This window comes from Rhineura floridana, chromosome 4 (genome assembly GCF_030035675.1).
Source record: "Rhineura floridana isolate rRhiFlo1 chromosome 4, rRhiFlo1.hap2, whole genome shotgun sequence".
Classification (NCBI taxonomy): domain Eukaryota; kingdom Metazoa; phylum Chordata; class Lepidosauria; order Squamata; family Rhineuridae; genus Rhineura; species Rhineura floridana.
This window is the reverse complement of record NC_084483.1, coordinates 5,740,778-5,763,586: the sequence shown is the minus strand read 5'-3', so window position 1 is coordinate 5,763,586 and position 22,809 is coordinate 5,740,778. Positions and strand designations below refer to the sequence as shown.

The 22,809-nt window shown below is 42.0% G+C and overlaps 1 protein-coding gene across 1 annotated transcript in view; it reads right to left on the bottom strand.

The window, feature by feature from the left end:
• Positions 1-8,205: 8,205 nt before the first annotated feature.
• The window catches only part of TFAP2D (transcription factor AP-2 delta), a 60,465-nt gene continuing 45,861 nt past the window's right edge, over positions 8,206-22,809 (bottom strand). Inside the window, exons 7-8 of the mRNA XM_061626157.1 lie at positions 19,007-19,120; positions 8,206-8,636 (exon numbers count right to left, since the gene is read on the bottom strand). Coding sequence (XP_061482141.1) covers positions 8,417-8,636; positions 19,007-19,120 — 334 coding nt within the window. The 3' untranslated portion in view covers positions 8,206-8,416. The remainder of the gene's footprint in view (positions 8,637-19,006; positions 19,121-22,809) is intronic.

Below are 22,809 nucleotides of genomic sequence, written 5' to 3'. Positions count from 1 at the left end.
GTACTGAGTCAGGCCATTTGGTACCATCTAGCTCAGTACTGCTGACATGGACTAGCATTGGCTCTCCAGGATTCCAGGCAATAGTCTCTTCCAGAGATTGAATTTTGGGCCTTTGCATGCAAAACATGTGCCCTGCCACTGAGCTACAACCCTTCCCCTGTTTAAAAATGTATCTTTTAAAATTGTTCTTTTCATTTCACTAATGAATGCATATCATACTAGGGCAGATCCACGTAATACATTTAAAGCACATGGATCCCATCACAGAATCCTGGAAACTGTAAGGGTGGTGGGAACTACAACTGTAAGGAGGAAATGACACTTTCCAGAATTCTTTGGGGAAGTCATGTGCTTTATATGCGGGTTGGATGTCCTTTAAATGTATTATGTGGATCTACATTACTTCATAAACTTTGCCTGCATATAGATCATTTTAATTAAATTTTAAAATGGAAATAAGATACAAAGTTCACTGGGTGACCATAGGCTATGCATCATCTCTCAGTCTGTCCCTCAGAGTGAAAACAACAAAGGGGGACCATGACCACCCCAAGGTGCAATCCTATCCATGTTTATTTATTTATTTATTTATTTATTTATTTATTTATTTATTTATTATATTTATTTATTTTATTACATTTTTAGACCGCCCTATAGCAATAAGCTCCCAGGGCGGTGTACAGCATAATAAAACAAAGGCAGTGACACCTAAGTAAGCCCTGCCTAACTGCTTAAAAAAAGGATCAGAGGGGGAGAGAAAGATTTACAACACAATCCTTTGCTATGTTTACTCAGAAGCAAGTCCCAATGTATTCAATGGGGCTTACTCAGACAGGGAAGCATGCACAGGACTGCAATTCAGTGATAAGGAACTTCACTCATCCAATCCAAAATTCAGAATCACGCCATGCTAAGCTGTGTTGCAACTGTTTCATACTTGTTTTATGGTTACTGGATTTTAAATGGCTTTATTTCTTGTTGTGAGCTGCCTTGGTTTCCAACCCGACCTCACAGGGTTGTTGGAAAGACTCCATACACACACACACAATGGAAATGTGAAAATACATACACCCCATATAATAGCTTATTGTTAAAACCAGTTGGCCATTGCAGAACATTTTTTTAAAAAAGTAAGTATTAGTTTCCTGCCAAATAAAGGCAGTGACACCTAAGTAAGCCCTGCCTAACTGCTTAAAAAAAGGATCAGAGGGGGAGATAAAGATTTACAACACAATCCTTTGCTATGTTCACTCAAAAGTCCCACTGATTTTCAGTACAATCCTAACCACGGGTACTCAAAAGTAAGTCCTACTAAATTAAATGGGGTTAAATGGGGCTCCCAAGTATGTAGAATTAGCACTGCAGCTTTACTCTTAGAAAAGCTTCATATTGGGAAGGTTTTCAAAACAGGTTATGAATAAGACAAATAAACTACCCTCTTACAGTAAAATTTAAACTTGTTTGACTCCTTAGTTAGAAAAGTATAAGACTGCAGCATGTATACTTTTAAAAACTTATGTTTAAAAATTATTCAAAAGATAAAATGTATAATATGCCATTTTTGCAAGTAATTAAAAAACCCTGCATGTACACTTTTATGCCTACCAAAATCCTGCTGTGATCTGTTGTAGTGCAATCCTCTGCATATTTACTCAGAAGCAAATCTGAATCCTGTACAGAGAAAGTACTCTTTATGCTGCTGAAAGCTATATATTTACTGAATTCCTGATGTGAGACAAGCAGGAAAAGGAAACGGTGAGTTTAGCTATTGCCTGGGGCCAACAAATCTTGTCAATCACAACCCTGACTTCACTTATTGGCTAAAAACCTGAAAGGGCAGGGATTAGAGCAGCCGGTAGTAACAGAAAGTGGGGTGGTGGCTGACATTTTGGTTTATATCTTTCAACCAGATCATCTAGAAACTTATTTTTTTAAAAATGAAAGCTAAGAGTCCGGATATTAAGGTGAGTCACCCAGAGACCTGGAGAGGACCCCCAAAACTGGATTCTCTGGACAAAAACCAGACACCTGGCAACCCTAGTGGGGGATCACAGCTGGGGAGGGGAGAGTTAACCAGACATGTGTAGACTTGCTGTAAACTTGCTTTATGTTTGTTTGTGTGTGAGAGAGATCTTCCTGGAGCATATGGCTGGGGAGGGAAAGGATTTTTTTCAAGCCTAATTGTTGGTGTGTGTACTCCAATCTCTGGGTAGTTTGGTAACAGCCACTTTTACCTTGGCCATGCCTACCATTATCATGTGGCCCCCAGAGGACTGTCTATCAGGGCATGTGGCCCTCTGAGGGAAAAGGGTTCTCCACCCCTGGACTACAAAGATGACCTGAGCATACCTCATGCTGGAGAAGTGATTCTTCAGGCATCAAAGCCTCAGAGAGCATCAGAGGCAAGCACCGGCACTTGGAATAGTACTTCAAAAACAGCAGAATTGTAACAAGTAGCAAATGAAATATTTTACGGAAATTTCATAAGAATCAACTGGCAATGATGCTTCCAAATATATGGTGTAGAGTCTGAAGTAGCAAGAGAAGACAAGAAGATTCCCTCTACTCCCCAGTCAGACCATCGGCTCCTCTAGCACAGTGTTGCCTGCCACTCTACCATGAGTGGCCGTGGCTCTAGGGCAGCCTTTCCCAACTGGTGTGCCTCCAGATGTTGTTGGACCACAACTCCCATCAGCCTCAGCCAGCATTGCCAACGGTCAGGAAAGATGGGAGTTGTGGTCCAACAACATCTGGAGGCACACTGGTTGGGAAAGGCTGCTCTAGGGTTTCAAAGAGGGATGTTTCCCAGCCCTTCATGGAAAGGCCAGTGACTGAGAACAGGATCTTCGGCATGCAAAGCATGAGTTGTACCACTAAGCAACAGCCCTGCCCATTTATGTTGCAAACAGAAGTTCTCTTTACATCGCATTCTAAATTCAAGATTTGCATACATGCAAGGCACAAGCCAGGAGTAGGGAACCTGCGACCCTCCAGACGTTGCTGGACTGCAAGTCCCATCATCTCTGAGCATTGCCCGTGGAGGCTGGAGCTGATGGGAGCTGGAGTCTGACACATCTGGAGGGCCACAGGTTTTCTAGCCCTGCCATAAGGGAAGAGGAGGCAATACCTCTCTTCTGCTTTTTCAGAATCCTCTCTGAGGGTCACGTATTGCAACAGTTGCATAAGTAAAGCTGCAGGGGGAAAAGCCATTAAGCCATGGAGGTTGGTCATGTACTGTTATTGTGACCCCGCCCACTCCCTGAGATGCATCCCTTCGGAGGAGACTGTGTCCATGCTCGGTGGAGCTGCTGCAACATATGCTTAACTGTAACAATTGCAATATGCTGAGGAATAAAGTGATGCTTGGAATGCTTGTGCCTCTTTCCCAGCCACCCTCATGAAGTAAGAGCTTGTATACTGCCCCCCCCCGAGCCAAGTGTCTTCCATGCTGTCCAGCAGGCAGAAATTCATAATGGCATAGAGAGTCAGTAACGGGAAAAGCTACTGACTTTCTGGCTGCAGTTGGCGACATCAGGTGACTGACAGGTGGATGACTGTGCTCACCTATCAAAGTGGCCTGCCAACCGGGCTCTATTCCCCACTCCTGTGTTAAAGGCACAAATCCTCTTCCAGGAGGACTAGAGGGAGAGAGAGGAGGACAGCAACCCTATTTCTATTTCTATTTAGAAATCTCAAAGACAAAAATTATTTCCGAGTGCATAAATCAACATAGATTTTATTGCCGTGAAATGTTCACTTAAATGTGGTCATCATCTTTATAGACTCATGTCTAACAGACAAGTCAGACAAGGAACAGAAAGGTTAGAGTATGAGTTTCACCACCAAATTATAAATTGCTGCATTAAAATGGGGGGGGGGAGGGGAAAAGGAAAGGAACAATAATCTTTGCCTTGCTTGTGACCAAGTGCTCACTCACATTTAAGTACAATCACAACAACTGCTGTACAGAACAGGATCCATAATACAAAAGGAAAATAATTCTTTAAAAATTATCAGTTAAAGAAACTGAAATTTGACCTTTACCTGATGTTGGAAAGTGACCTCATCTTCCCAACCCCTCAGTCAGCATTTCTGCAGAGTCTGTAGGAGGAAGAAGACTTTGAAATTACACTTCCAGGATCATTCTTGTGGGCCTGTATTTGTCTTTTCACCAGCTCCCCTTGCCCTTTTGAAATAAACTTTCGGAACAGCAAAGTTACCTCTCTGAAGGCTAAGATAAATTCAAATTCATCTGGATTAATTAGCAGCCCTTTCTGCTTCATTAATTTCCAGAGCAAAAGAAAAAAAGGGGGGGGTTCTATTCAAAGGGGGAAAAACACTCAAGGCTACACAGGGTAGGGTGGGGGGGAGGTTCAAGGGTGCAAATAAATATCAGGACGCCACCAAGGAAGTGCTTATATAAAACAACCATGCCTGTGAGGAGATCTCAAAAAGAAAATATGAGCAGTGGGTGATATTTACACAGAGGTTTGAGAGAGACTGTACATGAAATCTTTTTTTTTTGTATCTTACAGAACATCAAGTCTGACCTGAAAGAAGGTCATTTCACTCATTTTGCAGCAACAAAATAGCGTTTGGCGCCAAGCATACACTCAAATGACCCTCAAGCTACAGTTTGGCTGCAGCTCACTCACCATTCTCTACTCATCTGAAACATATTTTCAAACACCTGTTTATCACATCCACACTATACATTTTTAGGTGTGCACTTTTAAAAAACATAATATATGGAGGAGGCCCTAAGTATGGGTGCCTGTCTGGTTAGAGAAAAAAGAGATTGCAGTATTTTGCTAACAAGCTTACTTATAGATCGACAGCAGCAGCAACCAAAGGATTCTCAAAGGACTCTAGTAAGACTTTTGAATGGGGGGGGGAGGCCTTAGAGCTACAATCAAGCTTTTGCCAGAATTTCAAAATTAAAAAAGGTCTAATTTTTTCCATCTAAAAATGTCGTGCCCCACCATAAACCCCGTGAATACACAATCCCAAATATCCATTCACCTGTTATGTAAAGAAATATTCAGACCCCTCTTGAAGGAACAAAGTTATTTCTCAATACCGCTACCAATGTTGTGTCTGATCATTAATGGCAGTAGGTCACAGCCAGAGTGTAACATGATGGTTGCAGAGGACCAATGCTTGGTTCACAAAGCCTGTTAACACTATATTTAACAAGAAATTGTGACTGTTAATTCCCAGGTGGCTTAACCCATTAGATCAAATGGGATTGAGTTACAGGAGGGTAGATTTCAGGTGAAACCTCTTGATGTCAAGTGAGTTTGACAATGGGACCAATCACCTAGAGGGGTGATGGGCTCTCCCTCACTGGAGGTCTCCTAGCTGAGGCTGGGCAGCCATCTGCTGGGGTTGCTCTGACTCTGGATTTATTGCATCAAGCAGGGGTTGGACAAGGTTCCCTCCAACCCTATGATGCTGTGAATTCTGAATCCAAACTCATTACAGTACAAATTTGCCCAAATGTCTTGGAGGGCAGCCACAATGTTTAGACAGTAATACATTTAGCACTATCCCAATGAAATTACATTTACAAGTGATGTACAATGAATATGAAGAACCGGAAGTTGCAGTAAATCAATGTTTAAGCATGAAGAGTTCTGTTGTAGTGCCATTGGTGTCATTTATCCCATTTCACTTTCTTTTTTGGAACCAATGGCTCCTACTGGCTTATGACTTAACCTCGTAACATAGGAACACTAACACGCTTAAGGATGAGTTTTATTCGCTAATCTCAGACTACAATAAAGTTCAATAAGACCACTGTAAATACTTGACGTTGCTGTTTTGTGAGTCAGTTTTGACAATACGTCAGCAGCTGACTTTTGACACCGCTCAACACCCCACCATGCTGCCATGAGCAGCGTAATGTCAGAACCATGAACTCCTGCAGGACCACCCCTTTTCTCCCATAAACTGAAAAGTCATGACTTGCAGTTTTCCAGTGCACAGAAGATGAGCCATGATCTCATGTTAATTCACAGTTTAAGTGTTACACTCTTCAAGCAGGCCACTTACATGAGTTGGTGTGTATAAGTCAAATGCTGAAGTAACATCAGAACCAGCTTCGTGGGATCCCAATGGCAGGAATTAAGTATGTGATGCACTCCATCTCAGGTATTTATTTTATGAATCTAAGGCCGTCAGCTTTTCAGCTGGGTCATGCAACTGTGCATTGGACAGAATACTGAACTCCAGCAGTTAGCTGAAGTGTCACCTGCATAAGCCATAGGTACAAGGACTAGCAAAGTTAGCAATCCTATTACATTATGATCCTGGATATATTACACAATACTTTAATGAAAGATTGATTTTACTATGGATTTTGGTAAGTTTTGTGTGAGTATGGGATATCAGAAGCATCATACTATTGTAAGAAAAAGGAGGACTTAAAGAGAGGCTAATCTGAAAGCCAAGGCTATTGTCTGATCAGCTGTTATAACTCATCAGTAGAGCCAGTGTGGTGTAGTGATTAAGGTGGTGGACTACAACCTGGGAGATCAGGGTTCAAATCCCCACATAGCCATGAAGCTCACTGGGTGACCTTGGGCCAGTCACTGCCTCTCAGCCTCAAAGGGAGGCAATGGTAAACCCCCTCTGAAACTGCTTACCATGAGTGGGCCAAAAGTCGGGATCCATTTCCATTCTAGTTGCTGAAATGGGGAAAGAGAGTGTGTGTGTGTAAGTACAGCAGATTTGGTGATCCAAGCCATGGTATGGGCTGATGGTGTGTGCTGGGACTGTGTGAACGAATCTCACTCCAGAATAACAAACCAGACTTTTAGTAAACATCTGGGAATATAAACATTAAGTCCACCTTCATTATAAGCCATAACTAGAAAGGTTATCCCACCCCTTTAATGAACCTAACCCAAATAGAATGAGCCTGTCAAAACTTGAGGCTTGAAGTGTCAGAATCGTGAAGCACCTGTTGTTAGTGCAGATGTGTGATGGACCCCTAAGTGCATTGCTGAAATTGATAACTCTCTGGCTGTTTTGGACGTGGCTGCTATGAATGACAGTTTCTGCTGTGATCCTGAATATTGGGCTGGTCCTTAACAAACCTTCCATTTAGAAATGCATGTTCTGGAAAAACCTTTGACACTATAAAGACATTTTGCAAATAAAAAGGGGAATGTGATCCTCTCTGCTAATACCTGCTGGCCCTGTCCTCACTTGTGCACATTCAGCATGGTGCTGGCTCTAGCCATGTGGTCAGGGATCCTGCCTATTTGGGGATCCTGATTGTTCAGCCAACGCTTATAAACATACAGTTTGTATGCATGCAGGATCTTTCAGACATTGCATCAAAATCACATTGGGGCAGGGCTAGCCAGCACAATCCTGCCCACTCACCACCCCCACCCCCATGCATTCAGATAACATCTGAACAGCATTGTTGAATAATTATCAAACAAGATATTGAATGGGAAAAGATTAAAGAGAAACACCATAAAACCAAGGCAACACAACAGATCTCTTCAGTCCCCTGTATTGATGCACAGAGCATGCATATGTATATGGTTTTCTGCAGAGACAGTATTCAGATTCTAAGATTAAGGGCAGGCGGAAAAGACGGTCAGAAGTGCAGGCTATTATTTAGTCTGACCTCCTTAGTAGAGGTGAGAAGGCAATGGCCTCAAGTGCCAGGGCTCATCCATTTTAATCTGTGACACCCACTCAAGAGGAGGCACTAAGGCTGCTCCTTGACACCAAAGGACCAATCCTTGACAGGCTTTGACATAATTCTGGTGTGAATTGATCATAAGTTCTCAGGACCAATATTCAGTTCCATCAATGCAGATCTTCAAGTTCTTCCACCTCCCATGGCACGCATTCTTCCATTTTGTCTCTCATGGGGCAATGGAAAGTGGCACTCTTCTGTCAAATGGGTGATGATGATGTGACACAAGTTCACCTGGGAGTGACGTATCCCAGGATGCCATATTCTCTTAGTCCCCAACTGTGCTGTCCAATCAGAAAAGTGTTTCAGGGCTAGCCTGTACTAGGGTAGCGTTGCACTGCTTCTTCCAAGCCTTGATGTGCTACGAAAAAAATGTGTCAGTGTATCATTTGGAATGATCAAATGTACTCGCTGCACACACACTCACACACACAAAACATAGTTTAGAGAAAGATGATTTTAAAAAGTGACAGTTTCATCCCGCAGTTATTGTACACAGCTGTCCTAAGGGGTGGCAGGGTTGGTGGGTTTTTAAAAACCTCCCTCCCCATTCAGTTTTATCCACTGGAGCCAAATCACCCTTGATGAGACATATAGATATAGATATATGTAGATCGATATATAGAGAGATAGATATATGTTTTAAAAAAAATATCAGCAGCAAGGTTCTCTGGAAATAGATTCTGTTTGATGTAGCTAGTCTGTCTTTTCTGTTTTGCCCTCTTTCACAGCAGCCTCTGATGTTTTCCGCAGGGGGGCTTTCTCTGAATTGGCATGTCCTTGGCCAGATTCTGCTGCTCCTCCATTTTTGTGTGCTGTGTGTTTTTCCAAGTAGTTCAGCATTTCACTGAGAACAGTTTGGAAAGTGCTGAGGGCAGCACATATTGCAGGCGTCCCAAAGCCATGAGTGATCAAGCTGCAAAGCAGGGAGAGAAAAGACAAGAGAAATATTGAAGAGTTTATGGTATGCAGATTTTTATTTTGCTGAAACTGAAGACTTGGCCATGAAAATATTTATTACTTTTTTGAGGTAGGAAGGCCAAACACAATCTGTTTACCCAGGCTAGAAATGGCTTCAAAGGTTGATAGTCTGGATGATTAGGTCTGAAGGGAAGCCTCTAAGGGACTTGACCTTCAGTTGGGGTAGATTGGTTCACTGCAACTGGGATGCCCCGGAATCCGACTGGTGGAATATGTTCCCCAAAGCAATACAACACCTAACTTTGGGGATGATGAGGGATAATGTCCAAAAGGAAAAGAAAGCCTACAAGTGAGAGCAGCTCTGCACATTACAGTTTTTGTGGAAACACATCCCTTAGGGAGCTCTGTCCCAATGGGTGTCGATAGTTCTATGGCATGTTGCAGTGAGAATCAGTGGTGTAATGAGAGTGTTTCCCACAGCAATAATGCATGGAGTTAAACCATATGAGTGCCTTTATGTTATCCCCTTCCACTGATAAGAGCAGCTTGGAGTGGCGAGACAGGGAGCAGGCAATTTTCATCCAGGAAAAATTATTAAGGTAAACAGCTAATCAGATTTAGGAAAAGAAAAAGACATTGGAGTCCTAGATCTCCTGCATCACATGTGCATTGAACTTCAGATTGCCAACTTTTTTCTGGAATGGCTCCTGTACCTTTAATGGCTATCTGGTAGGCAGAAATCAGCAGTGAAGTTTCTGGCACGGCAATTCAATAGTGGGGAACGTTTAACGTGCTGATTTCTGCCTATTATGTAGCTATGACAAGCACAAGAGCATTCTCAGGAAGAAAAGTTGGCAAGTCTTACTTCTGAAAGCTATTTCACAGCTCAAGAACAGTCTGACGACTTCCTGTTGCCCTAATCCAGCTTTCCCCAATCTGGTGCCCTCCATACATTTTGGACTGCAGTTCCTATCATCTCTCACCATTGGCCATACCGGCTTGGGATGATGGGAATTCTAACCTATGAACCAGCTCGTACACTACAGTCTGCTACGAAGGCCCTCCTCCGGGTCCCGACCCATAGGGAGGCCCGGAGGGTGGTGACAAGATCAAGGGCCTTCTCAGTGGTGGCCCCCGAACTATGGAATAGTCTCCCCGAGGAGGTGCGCTTGGCGCCAACCCTATCATCCTTTCGGCGCCAAGTTAAAACCTTTCTCTTCTCCGAGGCATTTTAATTTTTTGTTAATGATGGTAATGTTTGTAATTTGATCTTAGTTATGCAGTTTTTAGATTGTGAAATTTGATTTTAGATTGTGATGCTTTTGTATTTTCCTATATTTTATTGTATTTATGTTCACTGCCCAGAGAGCTATTGCTAGTCGGGCGGTATATAAGTTTTAAAAATAAAATAAAATAAATAAACCTGCAACCTCTGGTGAAAGCTGCCCAAGCCTATTGCTGCATGCTCCGCATCTAAGGTTATAGTAATTTAAAATGCTCTTCTTGAGAACACACTTTTGGAACCTTGTAGGGAGAAAAGCCATGGATGGGTGGGGATTTGGAACAAGGACAGTTAGAAGGAAAAGGATTAAGCAAACCCTCCACTGTAGCTTCTTCCTTCTAAAACTGTTCTCCCAAGGACGCTTTTCATTTTTTTAAAAAGGAATGAACAACGTTTGGGCCGAGTCATCCCCATTGCATGTGCAGCTGGGTCCTTATTTTTCTGAAGCCACACCTGGTGCCTGCCTCCACCATCACCTAGCTGTTATTGACAAGGAAAGGAGGCCCCTTTTTCAAACCATTTGCTAGCACAGATGCCATCCAGAGGTCTCTGTGGGCACTTGCAAGCAATGGGGTTGAACTGGAACTGGGCATACAAAACTCTGCAGTTTCCTTCATCATCCTTCCTCTCCTTCCATCACTGCTTTGTGGTGGCAGGGAGAATGTGCAATGGACGTCTCTGCAGGCATCGAGGATCTAGTCTGCATTGTACTCAGTCCTTCATAAGGGAAACTAGAAAAGTTCTCATCTTTCGTACAGAAATGGGTCTAACTCAGAACTGGTTACTGACATATCTTGAAGAACAAGTGACACAGGTCCAAAGAAACAGGCTGATATTGAGGCCCCATAACTTGGGTTCTGTCAGTTAATCACCAACGTGTGCAGAAAATAATATAATTCGCCCAGCTTAAAAAAAAGCCTCAAATCATCATTGCCCATGGATGTTAATTTACAACAAGGAAGTGAGTTCGGATTTGGGGGTAAGGGAACAGGTTCCAATAAGCAAGGCAAGTTCACAACGCGGCCTAAAGGTCTATTCTCCCTCTTGGATGAATATATAGGGCAACACAAAGAAAAAACTCACCCCAGTGTATTTTAGGATGATTTTTTGTGGTTCCTGTTTTCTTACTTATTTTATGACCTTTCCACCTGTAGGAATCCAGTGCAGTGAAAAACTTAATAAAATACAATGCATGGAACATGACAAATACCTCCCGAAAACCATCAACATATACAGACCCAGATTCAGAGCTGCTATCATTTTATATCAAGATTCATATCTCTAAAGCTGGGGTGAGTCTTCAATTGATGTCTGACTGCATCAGTGTGGAGGACAGCCACACTTTCATGAGGAGGGATTTCCACAATTGGGTCACCACCACAGAGAAGACCCTGTCCCAAGTAACTGCCCCACAGGCCGTACTATATCAGCTATGACAACATTATTAATACAAGTTAAAACATCACTCTTTTGTTAAGCACACCTGGGATACAGGCTCAAGTGAATTGCTTACAACAACAGTCACTCAGTGCATATAACCAGTGAGTTGGGCAGAAGTAAAGAAGCTCCGGAGGACAAATCACTATTGATCTGAAATAAAGTGGTGGTGGTGGGTGGCCCTTTGCCCACCCTAAGTGGCACTCTTGCTTGCAGAGTGATGCTCCTGGCGTTATGATTAGTGCAAACAAGTCATTGAACCCATCAATACATTGCAGATCATAATATTTTGGGGAAACAAAAATGGATTGATCTTTGCAAAGAATGTTCCGAGATCTTTGGTGGTGGTGGTGGTGGTGGTGGTGGTAGTAGTATATTCTGCCAATGTTTTCTACTCATTATACAGCTTAGCATATGCAACCATACCTAGAAGCTTGATGGGAGGGAAATCTCTGTCATGTTTTAATGATATGCTTTCATTGAAACAAAACCAGCCAAATAAGTCCCAAGATTTGGACTCTCCTTTGGCAGCAACAACAAGACGCCTCACCCTCCCCTCTCCACTCCTTCCAGGCTAACAGAGCTCACCATGGAGGAAATATCTTCATTTTGTATGGAAAGTGGAGGAGAAATAAGAGGAAGCCACCATCTGTCTGTCCCCTGTTTCCAACAATGGCGAAGACTGGATATTTATAGCAACAGAAGTTGCTATCAAATATTTACAACATGCTGATGACATATTCCTCTACTGTGCCCTGCTCAGTATGAAAAACATCTAACCCCATAAGAGGCCCATAAGTGCCTTTCTGCAACCTCCATGTATTAGCTCCTGTTATTTTACTCAGTCTATAACTTGTTCAGGGTGACACTTAGAAACTAAAATGCCGCTCATCCTGACTGAAAACAATGGCTTATTGCCAAGCCATTGATACTTTACAGCAGGCATAGCCAATGTGATCTCCTCTTGATGCTGGCAGACCCCAGCTCCCATCAGCTCCAGCCAGCATGTCTAATGTGTGGAAGTTGACTCTCATCACATGAAAAATGTGCGAAGAGGGCTGCTAAAATGCCAGATGCTGTTCTGACGTTTGTGTGGCTGTTCACACAATTCATAAACAAAAACCTTTAAAAAAAAAGAAGAAGAAGCCCATGCTGATATATTAAAGTGATTCCAGGAAAAAGAACAAGTTAATGGGGAGGACTTGGGTCCTATGAGTACAGTACCCTCTATGCCACCTATGCTAAGCCTATTAGACTTTACGTGTACTCTTGAATACTGTGAACACATTTCATGGTAGTTCTACTTCGTTTTACGTTGCAGGATTATATTAAGATACGTTGTCAAAATAGCACAAGACAAGGGAAGTACACATACACTACTTATTGGTTTCATAAAAGCCGTGGCACTTCTAGATTTTAATACCTGGAAATCCATCTCTGCACTATACTATGTGACGTGCTCCATCTTCAACTACCCCCTCCTGTTTTCAACCATATTTATATCAATAGTGGTTTGTGCTCATTGGGACTAGTAATGGACTGCCTTCAAGTAGATTCCTGCTTATGGTGACCCTATGAATAGGGTTTTCATGAGGCTGAGAGGCAGTGACTGGCCCAAGGTCACCCAGTGAACTTCATGGCTATGTGGGGATTCGAACCCTGGTCTCCCAGGTCGTAGTCCAGCACCTAAACCACTACAGATACCCAGAAGCAGGGCATAAAGCCCTTTTGGGTGTGATGGTGAAGTGTTCCTTCAGTTTTAATTCAGGAAAAAAAGAGTGCCTTGGCTAACAGAAGTCTGAAACACCGTCTTAGCAGAACAGACTCAGGAACCAAAATAACAGGAAACAAATAGCTCTTTGATGGGGAATGGCACTACATGAATTTATGGATTGATCTGACTTCCACTGAAATAATTTAAGTTTTCCTACAGATAATAATAGCAGTGGGATCAGATGCTGTCACAGCTTGGATTATTTTAACAGGTTTACTTACAGGTTTACTTTGAAAAATGGAAATGGACTGCCTTCAAGTCAATTCCGACTTATAGTGACCCTATGAATAGGGTTTTCATGGTAAGGGGTATTCAGAGGGGGTTTACCATTGCCTTCCTCTGAGGCTGAGAGGCAGTGACTGGCCCAAGGTCACCCAGTCAGCTTCATTTATTTTATTTTTATTTATTTCATTCCATTTCTATACCGCCCCTAGCCAATGGCTCTCTGGGCGGTTCACAGCAAGGAATAAAATACAATACAGTAAAAAAAATCAGATAAAATCCCTAAAACAAACAGCTAAAGCATTTAACAACTTGATATAAAATTAACTTAACATTAAGCAATTAAAATGCCTGGGAGAATAAAAAGGTTTTAACCTGGCGCTGAAAGATAGAAGAGTAGGCGCCAGGCGCACCTCATCGGAGAAACTGTTCCACAATTCGGGGGCCACTACTGAAAAGGCCCTAGATCTAGTAACAGCCCTCCGAGCTTCCCTATGGGACGGGACTTGGAGGAGGGCCTTAGATGTTGAACGTAGTGAGCGGGTAGGTTCATGGCTGTGTGGGGATTCGAACCCTGGTCTCCCAGGTTGTAGTCCAGTACCTTAACCACTGCACCACACTGGCGCCCTAAATATAAAACTACAATGAAGAAATACACAAAATTTATTCAAAACATATGTTTGGGGTGGTTTTTAAATAAACATACCCGCTCAGCCTGGACCAAATATTCCACAGGAATGGAACGGATGGAGATTTATTTATTTATTTTATTTATTTATTTTATTTATTTATTGTATTTATATACTGCCCCATAGCCAAAGCTCTCTGGGCGGTTTACAATAACTAAGGTCACTAGGCCATTAAACCAGGGTGGATGCAGGTAACCCTGTCATGTGGGAGCCAAAAACAGTTTAAAAGCAAACTGCTGTGCCTTATGACTCTGGCCAAATGTTGTAGCACTTCCACAATCCTTTCAAAGTCCAGAGAGAGACTTTTTCTCTCTCTCAGCTTACCACGTGGCCAGAGGTTCACACTTGCCCCTCCACGGGAGTGAACGGAAACCACTTATTTCTATGGGGGTGGCAAGGGTGCCCCTAGCAGTTCCAACATGTAGGGTGTGGCTCACGCTTTGATCCCTACTCTGTGAAAACGAGCAAGCCCCCTCCAATTGCCCCCCTTGCCCCAAATGGTTCAAATATTTGATGTGATGCATTTTGAAGTGTGACAGAAGGCCCAACGCATGCTGGCACGGAGGGGAAGAAGGGCCGCAGGGTAATGGGCTCAGTTGCTTCCAGCTCCTGTGGTGACTTTTGGAAATGATCCCATCAGGAGCCAGGTACCTAGAAAGTTACAGGTTATTGGGCACCTAATTTTTTCAGGATGATTCTAGAGAAGGATCCCAAAGGAATCTAGGGACCTGCACATGAGATTGCAATGGAATCACTCAGTGACTATGTGCTCTGAGAAGCATAAGTAGATGGCAAGGATTGTGTCCAAAAAATAACCTGGGCCTGGGGACATAGTATTAGCTCCTAACAAAAACTCCGATAAGTGACAAAGCATCTTGTCACTAAACTCAGTCTCTTTACCGGAAGATGGGATGCCCCAGATAAGTCATTAAAAGGGAAACTCTTACTTAAAAAGGAGGATGGAAACTAAAACTGGTACAACCACACTTGGCAGTATTGCGTGCTGCTGCAGTTTAAGGCAAGCATTCACATAATGCACATAATGGTGGATTACCTTCAAGTCAATTCCGACTTATGGCGACCCTATGAACAAGGTTTTTACGGTAAGCGGTATTCAGAGGGGGTTTACCATTGCCTTCCTCTGAAATTGAGAGGCAGTGACTGGCCCAAGGTCACCCAATGAGCTTCATGGCTGTGTGGGGATTCGAACTCTGGTCTCCCAGGTCATAGTCCAACACCTTAACCACTACACCACACTGGGCGGAAGGCAGGGAGCCCAAAGAATAATTGGAGCCAGAACCAACAACAGACAGAGCCAACCAATGCTAGTTTCGTCCTCCTCCTTGCTGAGTTTTCAAAGGACAACACTGAGACTACGGAGGAGGATGCTGATAGGCAGGGATACCCCCCTGGATTGGTAAGTAAGACATCAGGGAGGTGGAGGCTGGCTGAAGGCAGACTGAGGTTGGTAGGGCAGTGCCCCGTTTGCCCTAATGGAGCTATAATTGATTTCTGGGAATTTCTAAGCATTTATCTCCCACTGTGAAATTGTTTATTTGATTTAAACTGTTTGAGACTGAATACCCATTTAGGTGCAATGGGGGGAAATGTAATCTACTACGTCCTTTTTGCTTCCATATATATTGTACTTCCTGTGTTCAGCTCGCTAGCAGAGCAATAGAAAAGAAATGACTGCTTCTCACTAGGACCACTAGAGGGCACTTTAGAGCTCATGTACAGCACAATTACACCTCGGAAAGGAATTGAAAGGCTCACAAGATGATCATTTCAAAATGTTCTGCTAGTCCATCCTAGCCTTTGTGCACATTTTCATCAATTTAGATTTCATGTTAAAACCTGCATATTCAACAGGAGCATTTTGCCAAAGATGCATGCAAATGACGCCAAAATTTAAATGGTTTTATTTATTGATGATTTATTTACTTAAAACATTTATATCCCACCTTTCCCAAGGCAGATAACCAACAATAAGTTAAACCAAATATAATAAAGAAGAATAGCTAAACTACTAAAAGCAGCAGAACAATTATAAGCAGCTACTAAAATGATCTTAGAGCAGCACAAACAATTGAGTAGAGATCAATACAGAGGCTTAAAAACTATACATATCCCCAAGGCTCTCCTAAATTGGATGGTTTTAACCATCCAGTGGAAGGTCATTAAGAAAGGGGCAAGGCAAGCCACCTTTGGATGAGTTCCAGAGCTTAGGTGTGGCTCCTTTTCTAAACCAAGTCTATTTTTATTTTTCTATTTAACAAATATTGTATCATTAAGCAGTTTAAATGCAACAATACAGCGACTAGTACGTAGGGACAAATACAATAGTTACTGTATAGAAATAGAAGAGGACAACAAAAAGGGTAGAACAAGAGCCCTATTCCAAAAGATTAGAGAAATGAAAGGGAAATTTAAACCAAGAGGAGGGATGTTGAATAACAGGGGAATACACTGAATGACCGAGATGAAATAAAAGGAAGATGGAAGCAATGCACTGAAGAACTCTATAAAAGAGATGACAGGATGACAGATTCATTCACGGAGAAACCATATGATGAAGAACCAGAAATTTTTGAATGTGAAGTGAAAGCTGCTCTTAAAATACTTGGAAGAAACAAATCACCAGGAATAGATGGCATACCAATAGAGTTGCTACAAGCAACTCTTCAAATGGTTAAAGAGAGAAGGAAAGCAAAAACAAAAGGAGATAGAAACACAGTTAGAACCCTAAATGCAACTATACAATGACTAGTACGTGTATTACAACTATTACAATAGTTATTGTATAGAAATAGAAGAGGACAACAAAAAGGAAAGAACGAGAGCACCATTCCAAAAGATTAGAGAAATGAAAGGGAAATTTAAACCAAGAGCAGGAATGTTGAATAATCGACAGGGATGCACAATGAAATAAAAGAAGATGGAAACAATACACTGAAGAACTCTATAAAAGAGATGCAAGGATGACAGATTCATTCATGGAGGAACTGTATGATGAAGAACCAGAAATTTTTGAATGTGAAGTGAAAGCTGCTCTTAAAATACTTGGAAGAAACAAATCACCAGGAATAGATGGCATACCGATAGAGTTGCTACAAGCTACTGAGACTGAATCAGTCTAAATTTTGACTAAAATCTGTCAAGTAATATGGAAAACTAAACAATGGCCCACAGACTGGAAGCGTTCCATATATATCCCAATTCCAAAGAAAGGGGATCCCAGGGAATGCAGTAATTATCGAACTATTGCCTTAATATCCCATGCAAGTAAAGTAATGCTCAAGATTCTACAACAAAGGCTCTTGCCATATATGGAGCGAGAAATGCCAGACATCCAAGCTGGATTTAGAAAGGGAAGAGGCACCAGAGATCATATTGCAAACATACGTTGGATAATGGAACGGACCAAGGAATTTCAGAAGAAAATCACCCTGTGCAAAGCCTTTGACTTGTGTAGATCATGAAAAACTATGGAATGCTTTAAAAGAAATGAGGGTGCCACAGCATCTGATTGTCCTGATGCACAACCTATACTCTGCACAAGAGGCTACTGTAAGGACAGAATATGGAGAAACCGATTGGTTCCCCATCGGAAAGGGTATGAGACAGGGGTGTATTTTATCACCCTATTTATTTAATCTATACGCAGAACATATCATACGGAAAGCAGGATTGGACCAAGAAGAAGGAGGTGTGAGAATTGGTGGGAGAAATATCAATAATTTAAGATATGCAGAAGATACCATACTACCAGCAGAAACCAGTCATGATTTGAAATGAATGCTGATGAAAGTTAAAGAGGAAAGCACAAAAGCAGGACTACAGCTGAACGTCAAAAAGACTAAAGTAATGACAACAGAAGATTTATGCAACTTTTCAGTTAACAATGAGGACTTGTCAAGGATTATCAATATCTTGGCACAGTCATTAACCAAAATGGAGACAATAGTCAAGAAATCAGAAGAAGGCTAGGATCAAGGAGGGCAGCTGTGAGAGAACTAGAAAAGGTCCTCAAATGCAAAGATGTATCACTGAACACTGAAGTCAGGATCATTCAGACCATGGTATTTCTGATCTCTATGTATGGATGTGAAAGTTGCACAGTGAAAAAAGCGGATAAGAGAAAAATCAACTCCTTTGAAATGTGGTGTTGGAGAAGAGCTTTGCAGATACCATGGACTGTGAAAAAGACAAATAATTGGGTGTTAGAACAAATTAAACCAGAACTATCACTAGAAGCTAAAATGGTGAAACTGAGGTTATCATACTTTGGACACATAATGAGAAGACATGATTCATTAGAAAAGACAATAATGCTTGGAAAAACAGAAGGGCGTAGAAAAAGGGGAAGGCCAAACAAGAGATGGATTGATTCCATAAAGGAAGCCACAGACCTGAACTTACAAGATCTGAACAGGTTGGTTCATGACAGATGCTCTTGGAAGTCACTGATTCATAGGGTCGCCATAAGTCGTAGTCAACTTGGAGGCACATAACAACAACAACAACAAGCAGTTTACATAAAAGACTTGGACAGGGAACTGTGCAAGAAGCCTTAAAGGGCCTTTTTTTAAAAAAGGCTCCAGAGAGCTATACTCTGCCTGAATTAGCCTTCAAAGATCAAATTTTAGGATGCTCCTGTGCCTTGGGAAGCAGTAAGCTATGCAGACCCTGAAGTGGTTGGTCCAGAAGGAAAGCTCCCCAGCCTAAATTACCAAACTTTCAAGCAGCCTCCCTTTACACACCCTATGAAAGCTCTCCCCTAACACACATATGATTTGATGGGATTTAATAGGTCTTGATTCTAATGTAGAACTTGCTATAATAAGCAACCTTCCTCCTAGCTTCTGTATAGGAAGCACACTGAAATCTAAAATGTTCATCAACAGGTCCACAAATCTGTTTATTGAAGAGCTCCACAAATTCAGTTTCAAAGGTCATACCTGAAATGTGTTAAATGTCTCTGGATGTCAAGGTCCAATATTGGAGTGGGTCTAGAAGATCCCAAGGGCGATCTGTCTTGGCTTAGCAGGTCCTGAAATTCTTTACATATTTGCCTAGAGTCAGAATGGATGTATAATTGTCAAGGACACATACCAAGTTGTTGGGAAAATAATCTTCATACCATATAACATACCAGCACAATAATGGCACTATAACTTATGTCCAATATCATCATTTACAAAAATCTTGCAGAAAAATGCACCAGAGAAGACAAGTTCTGTATTCTTAGGATGGGGACAAGGAGGAGGCTTATATTTTCCTGGGAACAGAACTATTAAATGTCCTAAATGTTGGCATCACTTAGTGGAAAAGGCTTCACAGGTATGGAGCACTGAAGCTGAGACAAATGTGGTTCTCAAATCCCTCTTAAAAGACTGATTGGCACTGGCTCTGTTCCTTTGCTTTCTCTAATGCATGTGTGCTTCACCAACACAATAAAAAGTATATGAAATGCACACCGAGGCTCATTGCTTCTTTGTCTTGTAAGTGAAACTGTGCCAGGATGTTTGAAACACACCTTGATACAGATTTGGTGGGGTCACTGGCAGCGGCCAGATGATCCAGCACATGGGCCATTTGTTGGCGTTTGCTGTCTTATGCTGTTTAGTGATTATGTTCAAAATTAGTCTACATTCCTCTCTCACCCACCCACCCCTACCTAACCCCCCAGCAACAGTTCAGCACAAGCTATGTGTGCTTCTGCGGCTTTTTCTCCAGATGGAATGTATTTTACAACACTTTATTACTAAACCTTTTCTCCAGATGGAGTGGATTTTAAAACGCTTTACTACTAAACCTTGACCATCCAGTTCCAGTGTTTGGTCAATAATTAGCTTCGGACTTCACATTTCAATGAACAGGAAAGTCCATCAAAGGAAGGTAACCACCCTCCCTACAGCCAGAACTGCTAGCTACCCTTCGTTCACTCGCATCTAAATTCAGCTGGCCCCATCGGTATCATACCAATTTAAACAGTCACAGCTTCCCTCAGAGAATCCAGGGAACTGTCATTTATTAAGGGTGCTGGGGGTTGTTAGGAGATCCCTATTCCCTCGCAGAGCCACAGTTCCCAGAGTACTTGAGAAGAAAGATTGATTGTAGCTGCATGAGGGGAATAGGAGTCTCTTAACAACTCTCAGCACCCTTAACAAACGACGGTTTCCAGGATCCTTTGGTGACAGCCATGGCTGTTTAAAGTGGTATGTTTTAAATGAAGATGGAGCCTATGTCAGTGAAACTACTGTACTGGATCAAAGTCAGATGATCAAAGGAAAAGGTGGTGTTAGCATATTGGTTGCACCTCATTGCACTATTCTTTCACTGTCTCAAGAGGAGGCCATACATACATATCGAGAGGGAGGGTCAATAAAATATTACCACTGTGGGAATCCACAGGCAAATTGCAAAAGAGATGACAAGCAATTACCCGCAGCTCCTTCTGAGGAGATTAGAAATAAGCTATAAACTATACAATTAGAAAGATTATTAGAAATAAGCAACATCTCTTGGAATCATGCCACGAGGACCTTTCAGGTAGGGGAAAAACACTTTTGGAAGCTGCCTCTTTGGCTCAGATAGGAGGTCAGTTCAGTTTGGAGCCTTTGTGCTTCCACTTGGAGGGTTGCTTCAGTCCATTTTCTGAAACTTCAGATGGCTTTCCCAATGTCTACAATGGGAAAATCAAAAAATGCCTGTACCTTTTTCATTTTAAGGAAGAATGGTAATGTTTGCAGACCTAACTTGCTTGGGATTTCAAAGTGGACTGAATATTTATGAAGTGCGGCTATTCACCTCTGAGACATTGGCACAGCCCTGCTCTCAAGTTCTACGCAAACTTTACCTATGTACCTAATTTGATCTCATGAACAACAGCTCCCACATGAACCTCTCTCAGGAAGATCTGCAGGGGAGCCTGGACTAAAGCCCACGGGTCCCGCTCAAGCAAATATTTGCTGCCTAGCATCTCAGCCTTTGTAGCACACCAAAAGTATTATTTTTCATAAAAAATAAAATGAAATGAAAAGCATTGTCAAATCATAGCTCCAAAAAGCTATAATGAAAATCACTAGAGTGAGTAAGCCTAAGAGTATTTTTATCCTGTCTTTCTTCAGAGGCAGCTGCTTGTGTGAAGCACCGTCACTCTTGGCAGGAAGGGGTCACTTTGAAATGATTCACCGAGGTGTGTGCAGATGTACAAATTCATCTGAGCTAGTCCTAGGTAAATGTTTTAAGATTCTGTTTGGTCTTTAAAATCCTGACAGAGTAATTGTTTTTTATGGCTCCTTTGGGAAGATAAAGGGCTTCATAAGGCCTATTTGCCTCTGGTATGTTTATGTGTTTGAGAACTTCTGATTGTAATGACTGTGTGCAGTCTAAGAAAACTGGCAGCTTGCTCCCTTCCATTTTCAGTCAGTTATATGATTTTTGGACTATTGCATGCTGGTGTAGCCAAAGGGTATCCTTTGAAGAGGGGTTACACATCAAATAGGAAAGAGGTTCCTTTTTCAAGGAAACAGAATGCTCGCTACTTTCATTGAAGCCTTTAATACTGTATAAGTTACTTGTGATCACCTAAATCTTATCACCAAGCATCACATCATGGCCAATGAGAATGTCAAAGAGGCATCAGGGATGGAACTCAAAAACCCTCACAGACTGAAAAGCCTGCTGTCTGCCCTTGAACATAGGAACAACATACGACATCTGACCCATAAACAAACTAGGCCCCATATATTTGATTGAGCCCCATATCTCAAGCCGCTAGAACAAGTATGCCTAGTTCAGGGGTTCCCAAACTTTCCTCCCCCTACCCACACACAAAGACCACTTGAAAATTGCTGAGGGTCTAGGTTGACCACTTAATGATTTTTCTGCCTGTTATAGCAATTGTAATGTTGTGTGGTAGATGGTACATAATTTTTAATTCTATTTTACAGACATACCAAGGGCCACCTGAACGAAGCTTGTGGACCACCGGTGGTCCATAAACCACAGTTTGGGAACCCCTGACCTAGCTTAACTTATTTTCCTTCAATGAAATGGTTTGTGCATCAGGCCATAATGTGCAGTTCACTATCTCCTAATTCAGGAGCCACCCTATTGGCACTGTTGAATTCAGTGGAACTTTTTGTAACTATGTTTATTCGGAATACCAGAGAGACTCTTACTGAGACTGTATCAGTGCAAATAACAGCCTGTGTACGCAATGACTAGGTCTGGAGAATCCTTGCTTCAACTCCCCACAGCCATGAAGATCACTGGGTAACTGTGGGCCAGTCTTCTTCATAGACTGTGATGAGGATGAGGTGGGACAATGCCACGTTCACCACAATGTGACAGAGAAATGAACAAATGTTAGTAGTGTTCCTTTATGTCTGCAAAGTCTGGTCCTTTGAATGTTCACTCAGAAATAAGTTTCCATTGAATAAGCTTCTTTGCTCCCTAGGATTGCATTCTTGCTTGCGTATCAAGCTTAAAAGATAGCAAATAAGAGACTGAAGTCAGTATGTTTATTTTTAAACAAAAACAAAGATCTTTCCTACAATTTGTTTTTGTAAATTCTAAAGAATTAAAATAAAAAGAGTCGACTTTTGTGAAGATTATCACAAGGCTTTCAACATTTCCTTCACTTTTCCCCCTGATTTCAACAAAGGCTCAAGAAACATATAATTTCATACAATTTACCACTAGGTAGCCAATAGGCAGCTGTTTCTGGCCTGTTGGATAGAACAGTGCACATCTC